This window comes from Lagopus leucura, unplaced genomic scaffold, assembly GCF_019238085.1.
Source record: "Lagopus leucura isolate 7727_CA_CO unplaced genomic scaffold, USGS_WTPT01 Super-Scaffold_100157, whole genome shotgun sequence".
NCBI classification, from domain to species: domain Eukaryota; kingdom Metazoa; phylum Chordata; class Aves; order Galliformes; family Phasianidae; genus Lagopus; species Lagopus leucura.
In genome coordinates this window covers 26,558,363-26,581,737 of record NW_024962334.1, presented here as the reverse complement: position 1 = coordinate 26,581,737, position 23,375 = coordinate 26,558,363, and the positions used below count along the sequence as shown (strand labels likewise).

Below are 23,375 nucleotides of genomic sequence, written 5' to 3'. Positions count from 1 at the left end.
TTCACTGGGGAATGCAGATCAAAGGTTCTGCCAAAACCATGTAGTAACTGCAACCATGAGAAAGGAATCTGAAGTAAAAACTGCTATCTAATGTTACTGTCTCCATATTAGTAACAGCATAATGGCTGTCTAGGGAAATGAACATCTAATCCCCAAACGTGGGTGTAGCTCAGAACAAATAAATTTCCAAATACACAACCACAGCTGTTCAGGAGTTAGATGTAGATCTACTATTACATTAAATACTTAGAGATGTACTAAGAAGACCTCAGACCATGACAACTCCTGGGACTGCAAAGTATGCTATTTCCCTCGCCTAATAAATTTATGCCTGGCTTCACTACTTCAGATACCAGGATATTCCAAGAACATGAACGCTAGCAAAACATTGTATTTTCCACAATGAAGAGAGAATACAGACCTGTACAGTCTGTTATATTTTTGAGCAGTTGGCAGAAACACAAAAGAATTTTGTTTAAACAAAAAAATTATTATGGAACTAAATCAGCAAAGATTTTTATATATTCTAAAAACCAACTTGCACTTTATAAATACTCAAACTACTTATACTGATGTACTAGTTTCTGCACATAAAAGCCTGATATAAAATCTAGTAAAGTCTGAAAACTCCTACAGGCTCCAGTGAATTTTTATTGTGGCTCTTCTGCTATGAAGGTGCAATGAACTGTACCAAACTGATCAAATTAGAGTGGAAAGGGCAGTAAAATCTACAAAGTTATTATTTTCAGCAAGACTGTCATACAAATGACTTACTGGTCTATTAAAAAATATCACATTAATGAAGAAAATGGCACTATGTCCAGAAGGCTGACAGGTGTTACAGCATGTCACTCATATTTTCTTTACATAAAGTTTTGCAAATTATTATGACTTTAATCTAAAATAAGAGCTACGAGCAGCTCACACTCCTTTCTTTCTTCTCAGTAGTTGCATTTTTACTACAGCTGTACCTTGATCTTGTTCTGTCTTTCCTACCTCATCTGTACACAAACCAGCTCAAACCACAACCTAGCCCTCTGTGATGTCCTGTTGCCAGGCTGTTAAGTACACTGAATATACAATACCTACGTGTGCATGTGTGTAGGTGCAAATATATACTGAAGGGAGAAGAAAACTGGGGATGAAATGTCTTCAGAGTCACTGAATTTGTGATTACTATACCAAAGCTGAAGAGTATCAATTAATGCTGAACTTATTATTATAAAAACAGCCACTATTTTATTTATAAAATAAAAATGGGAATTTATGAATATTCAAATGTTTTCAAAACCTTCAAAGTTAGTTTTACTGTTGATAAATCAGCATATTTTCCTCAGAAGGACAAGTCCCATCCAATTCAAGTACATTTTTTCTGTAGATAAAATGAAGGGGATATAGCTCTAGTTATCTGGTATATAGTCTTTCATTTAAAGCACTGCACACAGTCCAGTTATTCTCTTGAAAATGACATGCAAAGATACACACAGAAACATTCACTTCCAAAATGTCTTCTAGTTCAGCATATAACTCGTGGAAGTACACAAAGACACCTTCCTGCAGGGGCTCACTGCTGTATTCAAGAAATCTTTAGACTTTCCAAGAAAAAAATGCTTAAGAAAATGAGAAATAAGAGGAGATGAAAGTGATTAATTTAAAAGTAGGGACCAATACTTTTTTTTTTTATAAATGGCTTTAAGAAGCAATAACACCCACTAAGCCCAATACCATGTTAAATGGCCACAAAACACTATGTTACTTTTTGGTGCTTCTCAGTACTCTTGACCTCTAAAATGCACTCAGCTTTATTACTACAAAAAAGAAATTTTAACTTCTTTAATTTACGTTCCTTCACCTTTGACAGAAATGTGCACTAAAAAATATCCAGTCGCTGGTCCCCAGCAGATGCAGACTAGATAATCACCTTTGGTCCAGGAGGCCCCCGAACAGATGATCCAGCAACACCAGGTGGCCCTCTCTCTCCTGGTTCACCCTATTATAAAATAGCATAATTCTCATTTAAACAGTATAATTTTCTGCACAAGTAACAATTTTTTAAAAATATTTTCAAAACTTTATGTTATAAAAACATCTATAAAACTTTACATAAAAATTGACAATATTTGGGAAAAAAACATAAATCAACTTACAGCTCTCATGGAAGGTGGTCCAATTTTCAAGTTTTAAATGACTATTGGTTTAACTTCATATTTAATTTTTTAAAATAGTAATTAATTTTTTGTGCCTGGCATACTAAGCCAGAATAATAACCAGAATGCTGGTATTTTTTCAATTTACTTACCATTATACTTAATGCACACAAAATACTCTGATAGAAAGCTAATGTTTCCAAGACAAAATTTGCACAATGTTTATTATTAGAATTACTCTGGCAATTTTAATTCAGCTTCCCAGTGCTCAAGCACAACTATAAAGTTTATAATTACATTTTCCTGTTCTTTCTCCTCTCAGGACTCTCATGTCATTTAGTACAAACAGAACAAACGATAGGATTGTTTTGGCTTTTTAAAGCAAGGTACACTTGAGAAATTTATATGTTAAATATATCCTATGAATTTTTGTATGAAATACAAAGTGAAGGGTTGCTCTGAAAGAAGCTTACTTTTGCTCCAGATATGCCTTTTTCTCCTTTAAGACCCTTCTCTCCATGGGATCCTTTTTCTCCTAGGTCACCCTGAAGAAAGCAAAGCTTTGGTTTAAATTAAAGCAAAATTTCATTCACAGCTGAATGATGCCCATAATTAGAAATTTAGATGCTTCATTCAATCTGAAATCCCATTCAGTTTTTCGAATCTGCTCCAAATGTCTTAAATTTAACTAGATAAGGGATAAAAACGTTTGTTTACTCATAATCTTTCCAATCTTTTAATTTCATATTTAGACATCTAAATAGTCACATCATTTACCTTAGTTCCTTCTCTTTCCATATCAGCATGCTGAGACAGTCATAAAACGTCTTAGGTTCCACATATTATATTAGGTTTAGGAAAATTATATAGGAAAATTTTGATTTTTTTGCATAATATCAACAGAATTAGTGTATTAGAACAACTGCAGGTAATTCAGAAAATGAAAATTAGATTAAAATGAAGTTTAAGCATTCATCTTTGATTTGAGGTCTTGATGGACGTGGTAGTTCAGAGTCTGCTGTTGTTTAGCATCCCTGTGGTCCCGTTTCTGCAAGACATCTTTCCACTGGCATAAAACTGCCAGAACATCTCTGTGCCCACTGTTCACAGCAGACATCAAACTGTTCTTTGCATTGTCCTGAGTACACAAGTTAGTTGCTCAGTGCTAACATTTTAAGTTATAACGAATTATGACAATGAAGGTGATTATATCAAGATGATCATGGGAATAATGAATGTGAAAGAAAAATTCAGCATCGTCAAGGACAAAAGCTAAATGTAACTTTAACTCAACCTTTAATCTCAATTCAGTTGTATCTTCCTGATACACCAAGAGCTTCATTTCAAAGAACTTTAATAGTAGGTGATTTCTATTCATTTTTTTTTCCAAAGTAACAACACAAATGCCACATATCTTTCCATAGTGGAATGTTGGTAATTGCACTGCCCTTGCAGCTGAAAAAACATGAAGGTGCATCCTTAATAGGTGTTAACTACAGCTATTTGGACACTTTCTGATTAAAGATTTATAGTTAAAAAATATTACACTGAATAATAGAATCATAGAATGGCCTGGATTGAAAAGGCCTGCTATGTGCAGGGTCACCAACCACTAGACCAGGCTGCCCAGAGCCACATCCAGCCTGGCCTTGTGAGGCACCCACAACCTCCTTGGGCAACCTGTTAACCTGTTCCAGTGCATCACCACCCTCTGTGTGAAAAACTTCCTTCTAATATCTGACCTAAACCTGCCTTATCTTAGTTAAGATAGGACAAGGGGGAAAACCACTATCCACCCTTGTAAACAGTCGTACCCTCTCCTGTTTATACACTCCCTTCAAATATTGGAAGATCACAGTGAGATCTCCCCAGAGTCACATTCAGTTCATCAGTTCAGTATGTTATTAAGGTGCTACCCTTATATAAAGCTGCACAGCAGCAGACTTTGAAGGCCCCTGGATTGTCAGCAGCCATTCAACAACTAGCCAAAGCAATGAGTTTTGCTCACTCAGCACCTTACTCTCTTTCGATGAAGTAAAATTAAAGTCCTCCTCCTTGCTCTAAATTGACTGTATTGGTCACTTTGATTTGCTGCCCTCTAAACTTTTTTCCACCATACTGAATTTATTAACCTTTCTTGTAACATGCCTGAGATTTTCTTAAAGTCTCAGAATTTCCCTTGGAAACAAGGAGCTTTGGTTTTGGATCTCTGTGGCAGTTTAGATACCGTGCTGGAAGACTTCAGCCACAGCTCACAATTCTAGATATTGCAGGCTACATCAATGTAGCCTGATTTCTTTGTGTCAGGAAAAATCTGAACAAACTTTAAGACACAAGACACTATCTGTTGTGAAGACTGTGAAAATTAGTGGAAGTCAACAGCCCATAAAAGGCAGGACTGCTGAAACAGCCGCATATTCAGATGACAGTCACTGTAAACAAAATTTGCTGGAAACATCTCAACTATCACCCTCCTGTACTACACAAATCTATTGGCACATGCTATCCCCCAGGATGAACTGCTCGTTATTAAATATCTGAAAAGTATTGAAGGTTGAGTTTGGTCTTCTTTCATCTAAGGCTTTTATATGCAGGAAAACACATTTTCTTACCCTTTTGCCTGGATCCCCAGGGATTCCCTGAATTCCTTTCTCTCCCGGGACTCCTGGTGGACCTGTATCTCCCTTAGATACGAATAAATAATAGTATCTGCATATATCAATAAATTATTTCATTCTGTAAAATGGTTCTAACAGTGTGTTAGAATGTTAACTCATTAGATACGATATTTTTACTCAGGTAAAGGTTGTTATTCCCAGTAAGTCACATATTCTATAGATCCAAAAAGATAAGTGTTCTGAAGTTCTCTTAAAGCCTACATCTTAAGCCTTGGTTTTGTGTTAAATAAATTTACATTTATTCAGCAAGTAAAAACATGGATGAAATTTGATTGTTATTCTGTGTACAATGCTAACATAATAAAAAAGCAGTTTTCTTGCAAAGTCAAACACTGTGGACTGAAGGATTGCTCAGTCTAAAATGCATGTGTAAACTAATCATTTTTCTTGTGAATTTGTATTATAATCTTTGGTTTATCTGAATATATTGCATTGCATGAGTTGGATGATGCTCACAGACTGGTTTGTTCCATAAATGAAAGTGGGAATTGAAGACTGCCTTGCTTGTTGTATAAACTGGTCTAGGCAATGCTTCTAAGACAGACCTTGCTACAAAGAGTTGAAAATATCTATAGGAACCAGTACTGCCCAGTGCTTCTTCCATGAAAAAAATCACCAAACTCAAAATACCCATGACACTTCACCCAATTTTGGGGGAATTCCTATTTGAAATGGCAAGGTTCTTGTACACAGCTTTTGTAATGGCAGTTGAAGTCAAAGCCGTAAGCGCTTACCATCTTTTCTAACATGAAAGCAGTGTGAGCACCGCCATCAGATAAGACCAAATTGTTTCCAATCACTGTGGAGGAATAGAGGTAGCGGCAGCATTTCTAACAGGCCACAGAGGTATCTCACTTGCTTAGAGAAGATGGGAACAAGCTCTTTCTGTTATGGCTGCAGTAATGGGGCTAGCAGCATGGGAGCCTTAGAAGGACATTTTGATTCTAAAGGGTAAAAATTTGAAATGACAGGAATATCTAGATCTCATAGATTTGATTTGATTTGATTTTAGTTAATTAACAGAAACAAAATCTTCTACTTTATTTATCAGTAACATGGGAAAAAAAAAACAATTCACTGTAAGAAACAGTTGAAAACAGGCTCACTTTTAACCCTCGTTCTCCAACTGCTGGGAGTCCTGGTTCTCCTTTTTGTCCACGTTCACCCTGTTCACCCTAATAACAAAAAAAACTTCTGCTTGTATTACTTAAATAACTTGTTTGCACATAGAAATGGTCAAATTTTCAGTCAAGTCATTTTTGACTGAAATATTCTTTTCTGTTAAAACTCCAGTAACTTGTAGGACTGCATCTATTTTATTCAGCCATGCACTGTGGAAAAAGTCTAAGTAAATAATTCCAACTTCCTTCTTCTTGTTCTAATTCATTTAAGTGCACTGTATTTTCTATTTTATATTCATATATCAAAGACCCTGCTTTCACTGAAAGAAAGACAATTCCATATAAAGAAAAATCAGAACTTCTGTTTAAGAGAAAGTTTTGCCCTTGTGATTCTTTTTTTCCAGCAGTATAAAACTAGTTATTTCTAAAGAAATAGGAATTTAATTTTCCAGTTACGTTTTTCAGATTGGTTTTCACAGTAAAGAAATGTTTTCATATTTAATGTTTCAGAACTGCCTATTTTTCCCTACATTACTATTAAACATTGTTGCTGTGACTGCTACTTATGTGCCACAGTAATGTCCAGATGAACATGACTGTACTTGCTGCTTTTGCTGGAGTGACAACTGATTCTTTTGTAAATCAAGGTGATTAAGAAGCATACATCCACTTCATAATTTATCAGTTCATTCCATTAGCTCTCCTGAATATTTTGCCAAATTCCCTTTTTCCTCTCACGCAGCTCTTACCTCATACTAGACATTGCTAGAGGCTTGGACTTTGGAAGCAGTAATTCTTTACCCTATTTTCTCGTATGGTGCACGGTTGCCTACTATATTTAAGCTCTTTTCTCTCTCCTAGTGTTTCTACCTTTGGTTTTGGTTCTCTCTCATGGTCACCGTGAAAGGCTGAAGGATAGACAAGCCTAACAAGTCTCCAAACTGTAACTGGTTTACAGATAAGTAGCTTACTAAAATTATATAAATGTAATATGTATGAGGAATTAAATTCATTTGATAGAAACATGTCTGAAAGACACTTTGTTTATAAATTTGTGTTCACCTAGAACATAAAATCCACTTTGAAAACATGAGTGTTTTTTTCCTTTAAAGATTCAAAAGTGAATTGCTATTTTCAATGAACAGTTCTCCAGTGAACTTTTTCACCTCACGAAGCACAATCTTGAAAATCTGGCACAGATACACTGCTTGTTGCTTCTTGCTAGTGAAAGATATTTTTTAAAATGATGTATTAATTATTACCTTTGGACCCTGAAAACCAAAACCTTTAGATCCTTTTGGCCCAGGATTTCCTTTTGGACCTTGTATACCCTATAAAACAAAAATGCATTATTTTCTTCTATATTTGAAATTAACCATGAGTCTATCAGCTTACAATTATATTATTTCATCACTGTCATTTTTCTGTGGATTTTACAGCCTCACCCAAGTGTAATGATCACAGTTACTCTTTAGGGAGAAAGCAAATGGGAAGCATCTCAGTATCTGCATGTAAGATCTGATTCACTGGTACAGTACATGGTAAGCATGACCTTTAATCAACTTTTCTAAAAACAAAACAAAAACCAAAAACACAAAGCAAAATATCTTTGGACATTTCTGTTATTCTGCATCCACCTATTCAAGGCTGTGTTCAAGTTTCAACAGAGCTTGAAATTCAGAACCGGTGGACCTCAGGGGCAGCTTTGTGTTCAGTTGTGGCTGGGTCTCTATGAAAAGACTGGATGAAATGCAGGACAGATCGTACAATATATATCTAGGCTGTTTATGGGTTTCCTCTGACTTAAGAATGAAACAGACAAATACATGATTCAGCTCATGCTAGCTGTCTCTGGCATATTTGCAGCTCAGTGTCTGTCTGTCCCTCATTCAAACTTACCTCCCTTCCTGGATTACCGAATCCTGGTGGTCCTGGTGGGCCCTGTGGTCCTACCTGGCCTTGTTCGCCCTATACAAAAAGTATTCCAGAGTGCTAAATTGCAATAAACCATGTTAGCTGATTAACATGCTTAAATTAATCACAGAGTAGTAGTGCCTCAAGCTGAATTATTTTGAATTGCGCTGCTTCTTTTTGAGAGAAATAAGAATTTTGAGTAGAATCATAGAATGGCTTGGGTTGGAAGGGATCCCAAGAATCATCCAGTTCCAATCCCCTGCCACAATACCTTAAAGTCTGCTTATGGCAATTGATTTAATGAAATTTCTTCATTCCTTCAAACACTATCTCATTTATAATAGACAGTGAAGGCTAGAAGAATCAGTAGCTTATATTTGCACACAGATTAACTTGAAGGATTATCTTGCATTGAAATATACAGCTTCTGGCACAACACTCAGAAGAAAAGCTCGTGACCATGAAGAGGACAGTTAGAGAATATTTTGGAAAAATCTTTATCAAGTGGCATTACACAGGTTTTCTACAGCACTTAAGGAGAGAATGGAGGAATTATGGTGGGGAGGTATTGGGAGGGTATGGGTACTGGGAGAGGCACACACCCACAAAGATATCCAGGATGTGTGACCCCAGTCCCTAGAAAACAATAATTCATTTCATTTACACCAGAAGATCTTAATTACTGAAATTGTTCCAAATACTTGCTACCCTGGCCATCACTGCATTTTTGTGATCCTGAGAACCAAAAAGCTAACACATTTCAGAAGCCAGAGTGTTTCTTTATCTGTCTCAGGTCCATTAGACTATATGACTGAAAGCGTGTTCAATATTTTTAAAATATTCAAATGACATTTTATACAACATTTTGGAAATAAATTTATGCGGAACAAAAAAAGTCTATTTCTTCCCTCATACTCTGTACTGCACAGAATACAGTGCTTGGTACTTGCAGTTAACATTATGAGACTCATTTATTGATACTGATAAGCACAGACTACGAAGCTGCATTGAATGTATAAAGTAGTTCCTGAGATTCCAGGATTCACTCAGACTCCTAAGATTCACACAACTGTTGTGAAGTTTTGTAAATAATTCATCTTTTAATTTAATATATATATAACTAACAATAAATATGATTAGGAAAATATTCAGTCCCTCACCTTGTTACCTTTTATTGATTGACCTGGCAGTCCCTTTGGACCAACTTTGCCTTCAGAGCCTTTTTCACCCTAGAAATATGAAAAAGTTTGGAACTGTACTAAGGAATTTATAAAGAACATCCAAGACAAACTGATCAGCACAATGTGGATAATGAGAAAAAAAGTTTTCCTTTGCAAACAAACAAGAAAAACAGTCAATGGAATTACTAGTTTTACAGAAAAGCAATTCAATTATAGTTCATAATTCCATCTGCATTCACTGTGTTGTTGAATAGAGCTTCAAAAGGAGAAAACTAAACTCTGGGAAATGGAGAGGCACATTTTGAGAATGCGAAAATAAGTTCATTTTATCAGTAAATAGAGTGGCTCAGAACCTTCCAGTGCAAGGAAATGGCTAACATTGTTTCCATGAAAGGAAGAAAAATCTGCTTTATTTAGTAGTTCAAGGCTCTAGAGAATCTTGAAGTCACTCAAGGATTCTGATGAGAAGCCCGGTCACAATTTTACCATAAGTCTTTGCTTGTTTCTATTTATTTTTTAAAAAAGAATGTTTACATGTATTATCAAGTGCCATTAATGAGGTAACTGTCCACAGAGACTCATATAACCCATTTTTTAGTTTCTGAAAATGGTATGACAGAAAGAAAACAGTTCTTGAATATTTTCTTCCAATAGAGAACATAGATAATCTTTCAGAAGACAATGGTAACAAAAATATGATATCTTACTGAACACATAAATAAGACAAACACTGACTTCTTGAGAGGAACAGTACAGGTCTTTTGTAATTATCTTGATAGTTTTGAACTAGGAGGGATATTCAGAGAGCACAGTGATTCAGAAGACTGAGATGGAAAACCAATTCTCTTAAATAGCTTAGACTTTACAGCAGATTGTTCCACAGTGTTTAAAAAGAAATAAATTCCATAAAACTACCTTTTGGCCTTGAATACCTTCTCCTTGTTCACCTTTCTCACCTGGCAGACCAACGGGGCCACGTGGTCCCTGTAAGAAAAGAAAAAGAATTAGATGACATCAGCATTTCATTTCTTACTGACTTTTTCTCTAACTGCTAATATGGCTCCTAGCCACTCTTACAACACAGACAGCTAGCAACAGTTCCACAACAGCTGGCTGAGTCCAGGTGATTAAAACAAATTGTAATAAACCATAATTGGAGGATTTCACTTAGAAGCTAGTGCTGAAATGCCCTGAACATAATTAATGTTTAAAGATGGTATCTTTAAAACCCAAGTGTAACTCTGGAATAAATTACAGTAATGATATTTACTGCTGTAAAATTTATTTCCTATAATTTTGTGTACCTGAAATGATGTCAGTCACTAATTTGAACACATTTTTTTTCCACACAAAATGACTGGCTTAACATACATACTCAGAGAACGTCAATTTTGTTTTAAATAAATACTAACTACTTTTTTATTATGGTAAATTTCTGTTCTTCCAGAAAAATCAGCTCTTTTATTATTTTAAAGATACTGAAGAGTTTTTAAGGATGATGTTGGTTAAATTAAAATGTTCCCACTTTTTTGTGTGGGGGAGTTTCACTATCAGTAGGGGAAACTCAAAACTAATATTAGAATGACTTCTAACAGCTATTTACATGGTGTGGTTTCTTAATTAACAATCTTTTTGTGATTTTTAATGGAATAAGAGAACTATATATTACATACTCTGACCAACAGGAAGAAAAAGTCTCCAGCAAGCACTTATTAACAATGAAGAAAGAGTGCAATCCTTTGCTAAAAACTGAAAATACCTTCCAAGGAGGCTATTAGAAAAAGAGAACTGTTTCTCAAAGCTACAAAAAGCTTGCTAAAGGTAACTTGCTCTAACTTGAGAGTTAAAAATATAAGTAAAAGTATATCATTTTGGAGCTTTGTACTTTATGCAAATCACATTACAGACAAAAGTTGCAAAATACCTCAGCTCCTGAATTTTCACCTTCTTACAATAATATTTCAGACTATTTTTAAATATATTCTCATCTCAGAAAAGTAGGAGTACACCTATTAACATACAATTCCATGTCTGTCCGCAAGCTGAATACTGTAATGTTGCTCACAGGGACCAAATAATTTTTTATTTCACCAGAACACATTTGGACATGGCTTAATTCTACTACTCTGGTAAACCACACAAATTTTGGCTGGCATAGCCAAAAAACTCCTGTTGCTCTAGGTTATGCAGAGGGGTTTATGGAATCAGTACAGCAGCTGCTGTTGATCACTAAGGCTTACTAAAACTTACTAAGGCTTACTTATTTTCACTTCCAATACACATATCAATGACTTACTGTTATTCCTGGCTCACCAATTCCAGCAGGCCCTGGAGGTCCAATTCTACCTTCTAAACCCTGAGAACCCTTGTGAAAAATAATTAGAAAGTTCAATTTTAGTTCAGTTTGATGCTTCTGAAAAGAGAAACTTTTATATATAGATGACTTAAACATGTCATCAGAAAGGTCTGAAATCAAACATCTCTTGAAGTAAAACAAATAATATAAAACAAACAAATAAGATAAATTAGAAGCATTTGAAAACACATTTCAGTTAACACTTGGAATCCAAGATTGTATTTCAGCCCTCATGCCAACAGCAGAGTGTAGAAGAATATTGGTTCACTGGTGAAAACACATATGACAAGTCTGTCACTTGGTTGTATATTTCAGTAATTGAGATGTATTTCCATGTTTTGAACTATGTTTACTCATTAGTGTTTGACTCTCACATATTCAGTCCTCATTTAAATGATATTATGTCTGACATATTTCAGCACAATCATAATGAAAACTTAGGGTTGAGCAAAAGGCAAGCCAGTTGCCTCATTCCTATGCAAACATGCAAACCTATCAATATTATACAAGTTTTATATTTAGACCAAAAGAATTTGAGTTTGATAAAGTGAGCACTTTCACCCAAAAATGTTTGTACATTGTTAGCACCTCAATGGATGTGTGTATAATTGAGACTTACCTTGGGTCCTGGCTCTCCAATGCCAGGGACTCCTGGAGGACCATATGGACCTATAGGACCTTGTTCTCCCTAGGAAAAAAAACATGGAAGGAGACTCCTAATGCAATAGCCTCTTTTCTTGATCAAATTCCCCCACATTACCTGTCCACTCCATTGTTTAGGGCTATAGAAATATGTATCTTAAGTTAAAAAATTAAATCTTTTAGAGTGAAATGTTTAGGTTAGTAGCAAGGTCAGCATCCCAGCAATAAACGTTGCTGCAATAGATAATGATATTAAAAACCATTTGAAATATATTTGTTTCCATTATGCCTTTGTTTCTGACTTTATTCAGTAATTTGGTATGTGTTTCCTTTGCTCCTTTCATTCCCAGAGAGACGTTCATTTGGAAATCAACCCACATTTATGTTTTAAACGAAGAACTGATTTTTTTTTCACCTCATAACTGTTGTTCTTAGTGCTATCTTTGAAGCAGCTCCTAATTCTCTTGTAGGTTTAATAAATTTCTAACAAATCCATTGTATCTTCTACAGAAAACAAGCTTCAGATCTCCTCAAAACTGACGCTTGGAGATATAAGCAGGGGTCAGGCAGGTACAATCCTTTGAAGGTCTGATCTTCATTGCCGGGAGTGCCTGCCACTGACATGCTACAAATGCCAGTCCTGACACAATGTTGGATACATTCTGGAATCACTGCCTCAAAATGTTATTAAGATCCAATTTAACTTAAGTAATTCTCAGATTAAAACTTCATGTAGCTAATGTAGTAATAATGATTTCCAATCACTTGCAACTTAAAGTACTTAAAAGTTCTCCAAGACAGAATGAACTCAGTTAGTCGATAACAAATATACATTCTCCTTCCATGCACTTCACACAGATTACAACCACTGTGTTGAACGGGCTCCACACTGCTCTGTTCAGAAATTCCAGTAAAACTGATAGGATAACTGCACATTAATTTGTCCCAGGACCCTGGTACAACAAGGGACCTTGAGCATGATCTCACTGGGCTTACGTGTGTTTAAATACAAACTGTTTCCAGTACATAGGAAGGCTAAACACTCAGTATCTACAATTTCTTTGAAGATTAAGGCTCAGCTGGAAATTCAAGTATTATAGTTAGTGAAAACTAATGCAATCTGTGATGTTATAGGCACAAAGAATTCCAAAATTATTTTATCTCAACTGAAGAATAACATGCCTCAAATGCATTTTCATGTTATTTCTAGAAAGTTCATAAAATGAAGATCTACAAATTCAAAGACAACTTAGAATTCCTTATAAATAGGATAGTCTGGGATAGTTATTAAACAATATGATAATTTGAAAAATAGCAAAGAAATTTAATGCTTATTCAAAAGAGCACACTTTCTTAATTTAGTAAGTTAATACAGCATCAAAAAAATAATTCTTATCAGGTAGATAAAAATCAGAGAAAGCTGGTACAACTTTGAAAACATATGTAACCAGGAGAGTTGAGAAACTAATAGGATTTTACCAACATCCATGCTGCTTCAGTGTGCATTCTATGCACGTAGATCTTGCCAAAATATAGGACATAGCAAAATTTAATGTATTTCTTGATACAGCTTCTGTCTGGATTAAATAACTGTATTTATTTTCATGAAGGCTTTGGACCAGAATCCCAAGTCAGTGCACATCCAGATTATCATAAACGATGCATTTCTTTACTGATATAACAAAAATTAGAATCAGAGAATCAGAGAATAACTGAGTTGAAAGAGATCCACAAGGACCATTGAGTCTATCTCCTGGCTTCACACAAGACTACCCAGAATCCAAACCCAATGTCTGAGAGCGTTGTCCAAGTGCTTCTTGAACTCCAGCAGCTTGGTGACGTGAACACTGCCCTGTGCAGCCCATTCCATGCCCACTGCCCTCTGGTGCAGACCCTTTCCCTATTCCCTAACCCCCAGCTGCCCCTCCCCTGACACAACTCCATGCCGTTCCCTCAGGCTCTGCCACTGTCGCCACAGAGCAGAGCTCAGTGCATACCAAACAAAGTGAACTCAACAACTTCTCATACATCTTTCTCTCTAGACTCTTCACCATCTTTAACCTCCTCCTTTGAATACTCTTGAACAGATTTATGCTCTTTTTATACTGCAGTGCCCAAAACTGCTCTCAGTGCTTGATGTGAGGGCACAGCGGAGAAGAGTGGGACAAACTCTCCCAGCTGGCACTGCTGGGTCTGATGCACCCCAGGTTACGGTTGAACTGTTTTGTTCATAGCTGTTCTGTTTTTTCTCCTCAAAAGGCCCATCTTCTGGACATCCAGTTCCTCCATGGAATTAATTTGGGATTGAACATAATGTCCTTGTAAATTCAGCTGATCAAAACCAATTTTATTATTTCCTATCAGCAGGAAATTTAAAGAAGGCCAAGAATAATACAACTAAAGCTAGTACTGGTCTCCACGTTAATTCTGTTTTCAAACTCTATTTTAAGAACTGCTGTCCTTTGAGTGAACAGTTAGCTGAATTTTTAGGAAATAATATACACAAAAAGCCACATTTTCAGAAGTTAATTAGAAACCTCCTTTTCAATTCCAAAAGGAGTAATTTTGCCTACAGAATTTCGTTACTGTTGGCAGGTCACAATGACTCAAGTATTAATGCAAGTTCAGCTTCTGAGTGTGCATCAGTTTGTAGAGGTGCAGAACAGTACCAGCTGCCTCAGCACTGTAGCAGGGCACACCCAGAGCCCCATGATGTGCTCCACTTCCAGGGTAAAAGCATCCCTACGAGATATGGCAGACTGGAAAACTAACACAACATAAATAGCTGACTACTGCTGTCTCCTCACTTTCTGAGCCTGCACTGGAAGACTACTGAAGTCAGTGCATTTTGATTCAACAGGCTTTGAGCAAGTCAGTTTCTTTATAGGGATGGGGAAGCCCAGAAGGTGACACAGCAATGGCCTTGGCTTCTCTCTCCTCCATTATCCACTGTTACTGAGAATCTCTCCCAGTCCTTTTAGTATTCTGCAAGACTTGCTTAAAACATGCTAGTGTGACAACCATTCGTCCCACTAAATTCACATGCTGACAGGATGAGCTGTCTTTGACAACTGCTGGAATGGGATCCCAGCTCTGGCCTCCGGCCTGAGAAGCTGTAGGCTCTGCCAGGGATCACATCCTCAAGAGATGCCATCTCACCCTGCTACTGCTAGAAATGGTACACACACACATTGACAAGCCAGCTGTAGCTGCTACTGAGCTTGGTGCTTGTTTATCCCAAGGGCACAGCCGCATATTCATGTTTTGCCATGGTTCTTCCCTCCTGTGCTCTCTCCCCATCCGTCCCTCTCACACACTCACTACAGAGATCTGAGTTGGCAGCCATGGACAGGCTAAGCACAGTGGCTCCTTCTGTCAAAGCTAAACCTGAAATCATGTAGGAACTTGTTCCATTCTGAAAAGTTTTGTTTGGTAAGTACAGGCTCCTCTCTGAGCCGAAACAATAAACCGTGTCCCTTTGTTCTGTTTGGAAAGAGCTTCATATCTGTTTATAACAGCTTCCAAAGAGAACTTTCCAAAGACATCTGAGGAATGCTTCCAATTACAAATCATTGGTTCCTTCCCAAATTCACCCATGTGTTAGAACTATGTTAATATTTGTGCTGTCTTAATGGGAGTCCAAGTGAAGTTAGTATTTTTCCAAATACTCAGTTAAACTTTTTACTCTTTGATAAAGGAGAATGCCTGAAGATGACTGGAAAAGAAAAACAGTCTTTCCCAGGTGGGAAGCAAAATCTGAAACTTAAACTATTTCTATCTAAACTATTTCTAAAGACAGTGTATTTCAAGCTTCATATTACTAATAATATGAGTTACTAATAAGACTGGTGTTAATGTTCTGCAGTCATGGTGCTACAGGTAATATGAAATGTATTAAAACAATTAATTGCTGTCGGAGATATTACTGACATTCAGAGGTAAAATTCTGCTTTCCAAAATAGCCTCCTTGTAGTTACCTTTTTTTTTGTTGAGCACTACTCAAATTCTACCTTCCTTCTCTGTTGGGATTTTTTTTCAAGATGCATTTAATATCAATTAAAGCAACAGAAAGAAAAATTTCATCTGAGCTTAACATTTTAACATTAAAATTAGACAATTTTGGGAATATAATTAAAAGTCTAACCCTTAGCAAAGAGATTTTTATGATTAGTGCTGCTATAAACAACTTCTTTACTTTTAAGACAGCAAGTACACACTGCAAGGAACAGAAAGAGTGTATTTCAGAGCCCTTAATACTATAATGCCTGAATGACAACAATTAAGCTAAAATGAAAAATAAGCCTTCAAATTTAATGATTTTCCTTTCAAAGTAAACAGTAGAAACAGCAATGTAAGCAAATACAGATATTTACAGATATTACTGATATTTTACATTTCTAAGCTAGCTGTGCTACATTGGAACTATGTTACTGTATCAGGAAACTGTATTTTTCTGTCTCCTGGGAAGGATGTAACTTGCCAGATAAGCAAGGAAAGAATCTGTAAGTCATGAGAGAAGGAGCAGGAATAGTTTATTCTGGGACACATTTTCAGGAAAAAATGCAATAATGGATTTTGCATAAAAGTATTTCCCCAAGATATTTTCAAGGAAATAACTAATTGAATATCCACATTCAAACTTAACTGTTTCATTCCTCAGAAGTTTGAATACACATCAGTTCTCATATTAAATGGTAGTTGAGGATCTTACTACGCATATGAAATTTTCCAGAGTGGCTTTCACTTTAACAGTGGCTTTTAAAGAATGTTGTCTGTCTTTCCAGTAAGGAATATCTCTCAGTTCCTGGAAATGTGTTTGTTTCTTTTCAGTAGCTCGTCTAAGAGTTTAAATGAGTCACCTCAATGTTATTTCTGAAATGAGAGCCATAAGAACACCTTGTAAGTGGCTACCTCAGCCACACAGGTCATATCCACTCCTTGATTTTATGCCCCAATTTTATAACGTGTAACCAAATCTGTTTGTGAATTGTCAACTTTTTTTTTTGAATATTCAGTCCCTCCCTGATTTTCACAACTGCCTTGAATACAAACAGTTACAGAACCTTATTTGTGCCATTGTATAGACATGCATTTTTAGGTTAAAAATTAGTTAAACAATTATTTTTGAGTAAATTAATGAAAAACTTGGTAACAGGCATATGCATTTTGCAAATTCATTTCTGTAACATCAAGAATACTATGCAAAAGTGTATCTGTACATCTTACATTGCTGATCCTGATGAGGTACTTTCATTTTGCAAAAAAGCAGTAAAAGCTTAGAACTGAGAGTTCTGCTAAAGCAACATATGACATTAAAATTATTTATTAATTTAATGGCATTAAATTCATTCTTGGAACTCCCTTGTTTTCTAGAAAAATAAGGTGATTCTGTTTCCTTTTTAGAAAGGAAACCAAGATGCATGACATATTCCATGTTAGAATATTCACATTTTAGCCTATAACCTTTTTTTTACTGCTTTCGAAAGGCACAGCTGTCTTCTATTAAGACCATAACCACATAGTATCAGTAGTAATAAATAAATAAATAAATAAATAAATAAATTATATATATATATATATATCAAATGCAGTAGTCAGGATGCTATTTTCCTGTATTAGCCAATGCAGTTAAGTGCTACGTAGAACATAAGTAACTAAATCACACAAAACAGGCTACTAGAAATGTTGGAAGAGAGATGAGATTCTATTTGGATAGTGTTTCTGAGCACTACAGCTTACAGCAGAGTACATTCACATTCACAGAGCAAGTAGATGTTTTGTTTCCATCAGCAGAAAACATTAACTTTACCTACTGTGTCCCTTTATGAAAGCCTGTGCCTTCCTGTAATCAGCTCAATGTGATCTTTGAGAAGCACACCTTACAAAAGCAATTACTATTGATTTAATCAAGATACCATTTATTAATAAGCCATCTAACCTTCTGCTGTCAATCCAGGCAAGAATACAGGATATTACTAAAGCAGATACAAGCAGAGGTTTCTTCTTTGCTGACTTCCTATTTATTTCTCTTTCTTGTATTTTTAATCTTATAATCTTTCTTTTGGTGAGACAGTAGGTTTTTTTTTTGTTTGGTTGGTTGCTTTTTTTGTTTGAGAAATAATAGTTTTGTGTCATCCAGCAAAAAACATATCACAGGCTAGGGAACACAAAAATCTGAGTTTCTTATTCTGAGAACAAGAGTCAAATGTCTTCACAACAGATGGAGTATTATAAACTGAAGCTCTACAATCTTAATTAATCAATTTGGTGTGTTAACTTTGAAAGAACTACTGAAGTTTTTTTTCCTCTGGGTCTTCTGTAATTTTCTTTACGTGTTCTATACCTAGATGAGATGTACAGTATGCTTTGATGTATGTTTTTATTTCTTGTTACAATGCAGATAATATGTTGCAGTTGATGAAGCTGAAGTATGCCTTAAAGTGAATGACTCTCATCAGCCTTCTAAGAAGATACAATAAGTACAGCTGTGAAGAGTATTTTTTCCTGGTATTCTAAATTAGTATGAGGGACAAGACAATATAGACTTTGGCTGCAACAATTCAACATCTTTCTAGTGAAACACTGCCAACAGAAAACAGAAAGTAAACCAGATACCAAATAGAATTATCCTGGTCATTTTCTCAGGACATGCCTGGAGAACAGGACCATGATGATTGTTTCAGAAGATCGGAGACAAAAAGTGAAATTGGTTGGTTTCCAACTCCTACCTATGAGCAAAATGCCTTCTCTGTTTGTTTTATTCTAAAATTATTATGTTTTTTGCTGAGTGGCAGATTTTCTGCTAATGTACAAGTTCAACACTTAGTTAAACAGAAATGTATTTCATCAGAGAGATTAATACTAATATATGTAAAAGATGAGTTAACTATTCTTATTCTTATAGAAATTGAATTTAAATTTGTCATTTTAGACACTTTGGCATCTTTATGGAAAAAGTTGATTTGGTAATAAAGCTATTTAGCTATGTTTGAGATGTAATAACTGCAGAAATCCAAATAGAGAAAGCTTTTTAAAAATTTCCTTAATAGCAAAAAGAGTTTTTAGTTAATGCCTGCATTCTGTCAGGATAAATGTTCTTCAATATGTTCCTACCTTCCTTCTTGAAAAGAAGCCAAAAGTAAGATGACATTGTTTGCTTTTATAAAAAAGAGATTATTAAAGTGAAGGGCCGATTTTGAAGTGCCACAGAAAGACTTTAAGAGATTAAGGGTATGATTCAACTCTATATGAATACTCCTAAACTTAGATGTCTACTTGGAAGCAGGCTGTAAATTGGAAAGCAGGAATCCAAGCAGTGGGATTTGAAGATCTATTCAACTGTTCACCGACGATGTGATAGAGCAGAATCAGATTGTGCAAGCAGTAAGAATTGTGTACTGAAAAGATTAGCCAGTATATTAAGAGAGAATAAAAAATGCAAATGAATAACAGAAGGAAATAAGGATGAAACTTCTTTCAAGTAATTTCTTGAACGTAGGTTTTGGATCCCATATTATGTTGCTTCGGACATGTCAAACTCAGGCAGACAAGTTAAAGTTGCAGTACTGTCAGTCCTATCCTGCCGGCAGCTGCCAGAGCCAGCAGCATCTGGGCAGCACACAGACAACAGTGTCTCCAGCTGTGTCTGCCATCAGGCACTGCAAAGCAGGGAAGGGGTATGGCACTGCTTAAGGAGGCTGGAGATGGACTGACTGGGCAGATACATGAGTGATCTGCAGACTTCACACAAGAGTCCCAAAACATCTGTAGGCTGAGCTTGATCTGGAGTTTGTATCGCGAGGAGCTGAATCGCCCCTTTCAAAGCTCAACACGGCCCACCAACAATGAACATAAATGTTCAGTAGTGGTGTTCTGTTTTGTGTCATATTGAACTGCCTTCATCTCTGTTAAATCAGCAAAGTCAGCTCAATAAGAAGAGCATAAGAATTAGCATGGAAAGGCCATGGCTACAAGGAAGTGCACCAAGAATAGCCTTATTTCTTTTACCCATGGCAACTATAAATAACTGCTACTTCTCAGATACATCGTACTATGTGTCATGAAAACTAATTTTGAAAAAGCAACTGACCAATCTTTCTGTAAGGACAGAAAATATTGGAAAGTTCGCTATGTGTCTGAACCAAAAAAGACCTTGACCTTTAGTAGCTGAATGGGTGTTTATTAAGCTATAAACAACTACTGATTATCTGTACTGATCACTAAAAATTTTTTCACTCATTTGAAATAAGCTCTGCAATGCCAAAAGTTGACCTTGGCACTAGGTAGAGATAAGAGCGAAACTAAACGTGCATATGTTTTGTTTTGTTTTCCTCTATCATTTAGCTTTAAGTATAATGACTTGTGTATTAATTAGACTTCTCTGACAGTGTTTTTATTTTCATGGATGTCTGATCCTGGAAAAGCCTTGTCTATTAACCATAGCCAGAAGGTTGCTGAGTTGGAGGCTGACAAACAAGGAAACTTTCTTTTTCATAGTGAAAATCTGCAGCAAAGTGAAGCAAAAGACCACAAATATGGAACTCAGGTAGGTGAATCATAGAGAGTGAGCTGCATGTATTTTACAGACAGGTAAGCATACAACGAGATTTTCAGGACAACGAACATACAACAAATACAATTTAGTATTTAACTAAGGTATCCAGTAGTATATTATCTTGGACTCATCAATGTGAAATGACAAATTAAAAAATTACTGTCATTTGCTCTGCTAAATTAAAGAGAGGCTTGACTTTTCCACCACATGCATGAATAGCTTCTTTCAGATCCACTGCCTTCTTTCTTTCCTCACTTCTGAAATATTCTGTACCAAATCTCCTAATCAAGCATTTTGTAAAAAGATGAAGAAACAAGAAGAAAGAAAAAGCACTTGTCAGAAGAAGAAAATCATGGTTAATGCCAGTATTCCAGACCTTTTACCATAAATGCTTCCTACATCTGAGTTTATTTCTGTGGATCTTCAAATTAACTTGTTGCCTAAGAAACAAAATATGAATGCTGCATCTTTGTCAAATTGCTCTATGTGAATTTTGTTGCCTGTGGTAAAATATATTTGTCATTAGACTCTACATTTTCAAACTGATAACTAAAATATCTTTCTGTACTGAACGATGTTAATAGCCGTTCCATGGGCAGGACAACTGTATTTAATTACATAATGCAATTTGCAAAAGGTTTGCAAATCAGAAGACTGCCTACATTAATTAGATATCCAATTGTTTTTGCTTCACAAGCTGTAGTCAATACCTCCAAATGGTCTATTTTCAGTGTAACTAACCTTACATCCCTACTAATTTTAAAGTTCTCCTGAGTTTTTTTTTTTTCCAGTATATAAGCAATACAAAAAAATGACTTTGAAAGCTCATTCTTAAGATTTTATAATTATGATCTAAAAATTCATTTTTTTAAATTCATTTAAATGTTTTTTTTATTTATTTATTTTTAGATGATCCTTGTGCATCTACTATTGTGCATCAACTAGATGAAGTATATTATGTATATTATGAGGTATATTGAGGCAAAAAGCACAGATACAGGTTGGGCGGAGAACGGCTTGAGAGCAGCCCTGAGGAGGATTTGGGAGTGCTTATTGATGAAAGATTCAACATAAGCCATGTGCGCCTGCAGCCCAGAAGGCCAACCATATCCTGGGTAGCACCAAGAGAAGTGTGACCAGCAGGCCAAAGGAGGCGATTCTGTCCTTCTACTCTGCTCTTGTGGGATCCAGCCTGGAGAACTGCATCCAGCTGTGGGGCCCCCAACACAAGAAGGACATGGAGCTGTTGGACCAGGTCCAAAGGAGGTCTTCAAAGATAATCAGTGGGCTGGAGCACCTCCCTTATGGGAATAGGCTGAGACAGATGGGGCTCTTCAGACTAGAGAAGACTCTGGGGAAACCTTATAGTGGCCTTCCAGTACCTGAAGGGGGTCTACAGAAAAGCTGGAGAGGGACTTTTTATAGGGGCATGTAGCAACAGGAGGAGGGGAAATGGTTTTAATGTGGAAGAGGGTAGGTTCAGACTAGATATTAGGAAGAAGTTCTTTATTGTGAGGGTGGTGAGACACTGGAACAGGTTGCCCAGTGAGGTTGTGAATGTCCCCTTCCTGGAAGCATTCAAGGCCAGACTGCATGGGGCTCTGAGCAACCTGGTCTAGTGAGAGGTGTCCCTGCCTGTAGCAGGGGGGTCAGAACCAGATGATCTTGAGGCTCTCTTCCAACTCAAAAAACTATGATTCTATAATATTATTGCTATGCAAGGAACACCACTAAAACTATTACTGATAAAAAAAGGATAGTACAGTATTAAGATTCCACACAGACTTCCTGTATCCTCTCTTCTTATATAAAATCTACCCATATAAAACCACATCTTACCTTGTTTCCTTGAATGCCTTTCAGGCCTGGCTCACCTGGAGGTCCACTGATGCCCTACACAAAAGTCAAAGAATAGAATGAGTTTTCTTTGGAGGTGCATATAATGTTTCTCTTGAGTTTGGTCTGAAGTGCATACAGTAAAATGTAGCATAATGCAAAGCTCTGAAGGACAAGCAACTTCTGCCTCATATCCTGTTAAGTGTCCAGCATACCAATACCATACTCTTAATATTCAATAAGCAGTGCTGGCAGAAAAGGTATTTTACTACCCCATATAAATTTCATCTTTTTTATCTAAAGCTTTCCTTTTGTCTCCTGTTCCTGACTTCAGATCTGAATAATTTTCATATTATTTCTTCTGCCCAAGAAAATAAAACAAGCCACCACTCCCCACACTTCAGCTCTGTTTGTAAAAATTAATTCTTCTAAATCACTCTCTAGCTGATGAGCTGAGATTAATTTTAATTCCCTGACATTATCATGTCAACTGTTGTTGACATTACTATAGCTGTTGTGTCCCCTCACACAATGAAATCGTTAATGGCTCTGTAGGAGCAATGACACATGAGCCAGGTTACAATGACACTCAGAGACAGGTTAGAAACTTACAGAAAATAATGTTTTTTCTTCTATTTGGTATCTTTTACTTCCCTTACCTGAGGTCCCCGAGGTCCTCTAGGGCCAAAAGGACCTTCCAAACCCTATGGAAAGAGAAATTTCAATTATCATATTAAGAAGAAATTGTGATTACCAGCTTCAAAACAAACTACAGCATATCTCCGTTCAAGTATTTTCTAGTAAGTCTGTTCATTCTTCACAGTACTGCTGTTTTCCTTCTGTACTCAGTAACTGTTAATTCAATTTTCAATATTAGAACAAACATTGTGGATGGCTACTTAACATCATGAATGACTATTTGGTTAACTGGTTGTTCTTTGCCATA

General features: G+C 36.2%; 1 protein-coding gene across 3 annotated transcripts in view; it reads right to left on the bottom strand.

The window, feature by feature from the left end:
• The window catches only part of COL28A1 (collagen type XXVIII alpha 1 chain), a 63,426-nt gene that overhangs the window by 26,193 nt on the left and 13,858 nt on the right, over positions 1-23,375 (bottom strand). For all 3 annotated transcript variants that reach the window (XR_006181947.1, XM_042889086.1, XM_042889085.1), the window contains exons 10-21: positions 23,089-23,133; positions 22,433-22,486; positions 12,017-12,085; positions 11,338-11,406; positions 9,957-10,025; positions 9,021-9,089; positions 7,846-7,914; positions 7,209-7,277; positions 5,932-6,000; positions 4,760-4,831; positions 2,621-2,692; positions 1,922-1,990 (exon numbers count right to left, since the gene is read on the bottom strand). Coding sequence is in view for 2 of the 3 variants with exons in the window: in XM_042889086.1 (XP_042745020.1) it covers positions 1,922-1,990; positions 2,621-2,692; positions 4,760-4,831; positions 5,932-6,000; positions 7,209-7,277; positions 7,846-7,914; positions 9,021-9,089; positions 9,957-10,025; positions 11,338-11,406; positions 12,017-12,085; positions 22,433-22,486; positions 23,089-23,133 (795 nt within the window). In the remaining variant the exon portion in view is untranslated. The remainder of the gene's footprint in view (positions 1-1,921; positions 1,991-2,620; positions 2,693-4,759; positions 4,832-5,931; positions 6,001-7,208; positions 7,278-7,845; positions 7,915-9,020; positions 9,090-9,956; positions 10,026-11,337; positions 11,407-12,016; positions 12,086-22,432; positions 22,487-23,088; positions 23,134-23,375) is intronic.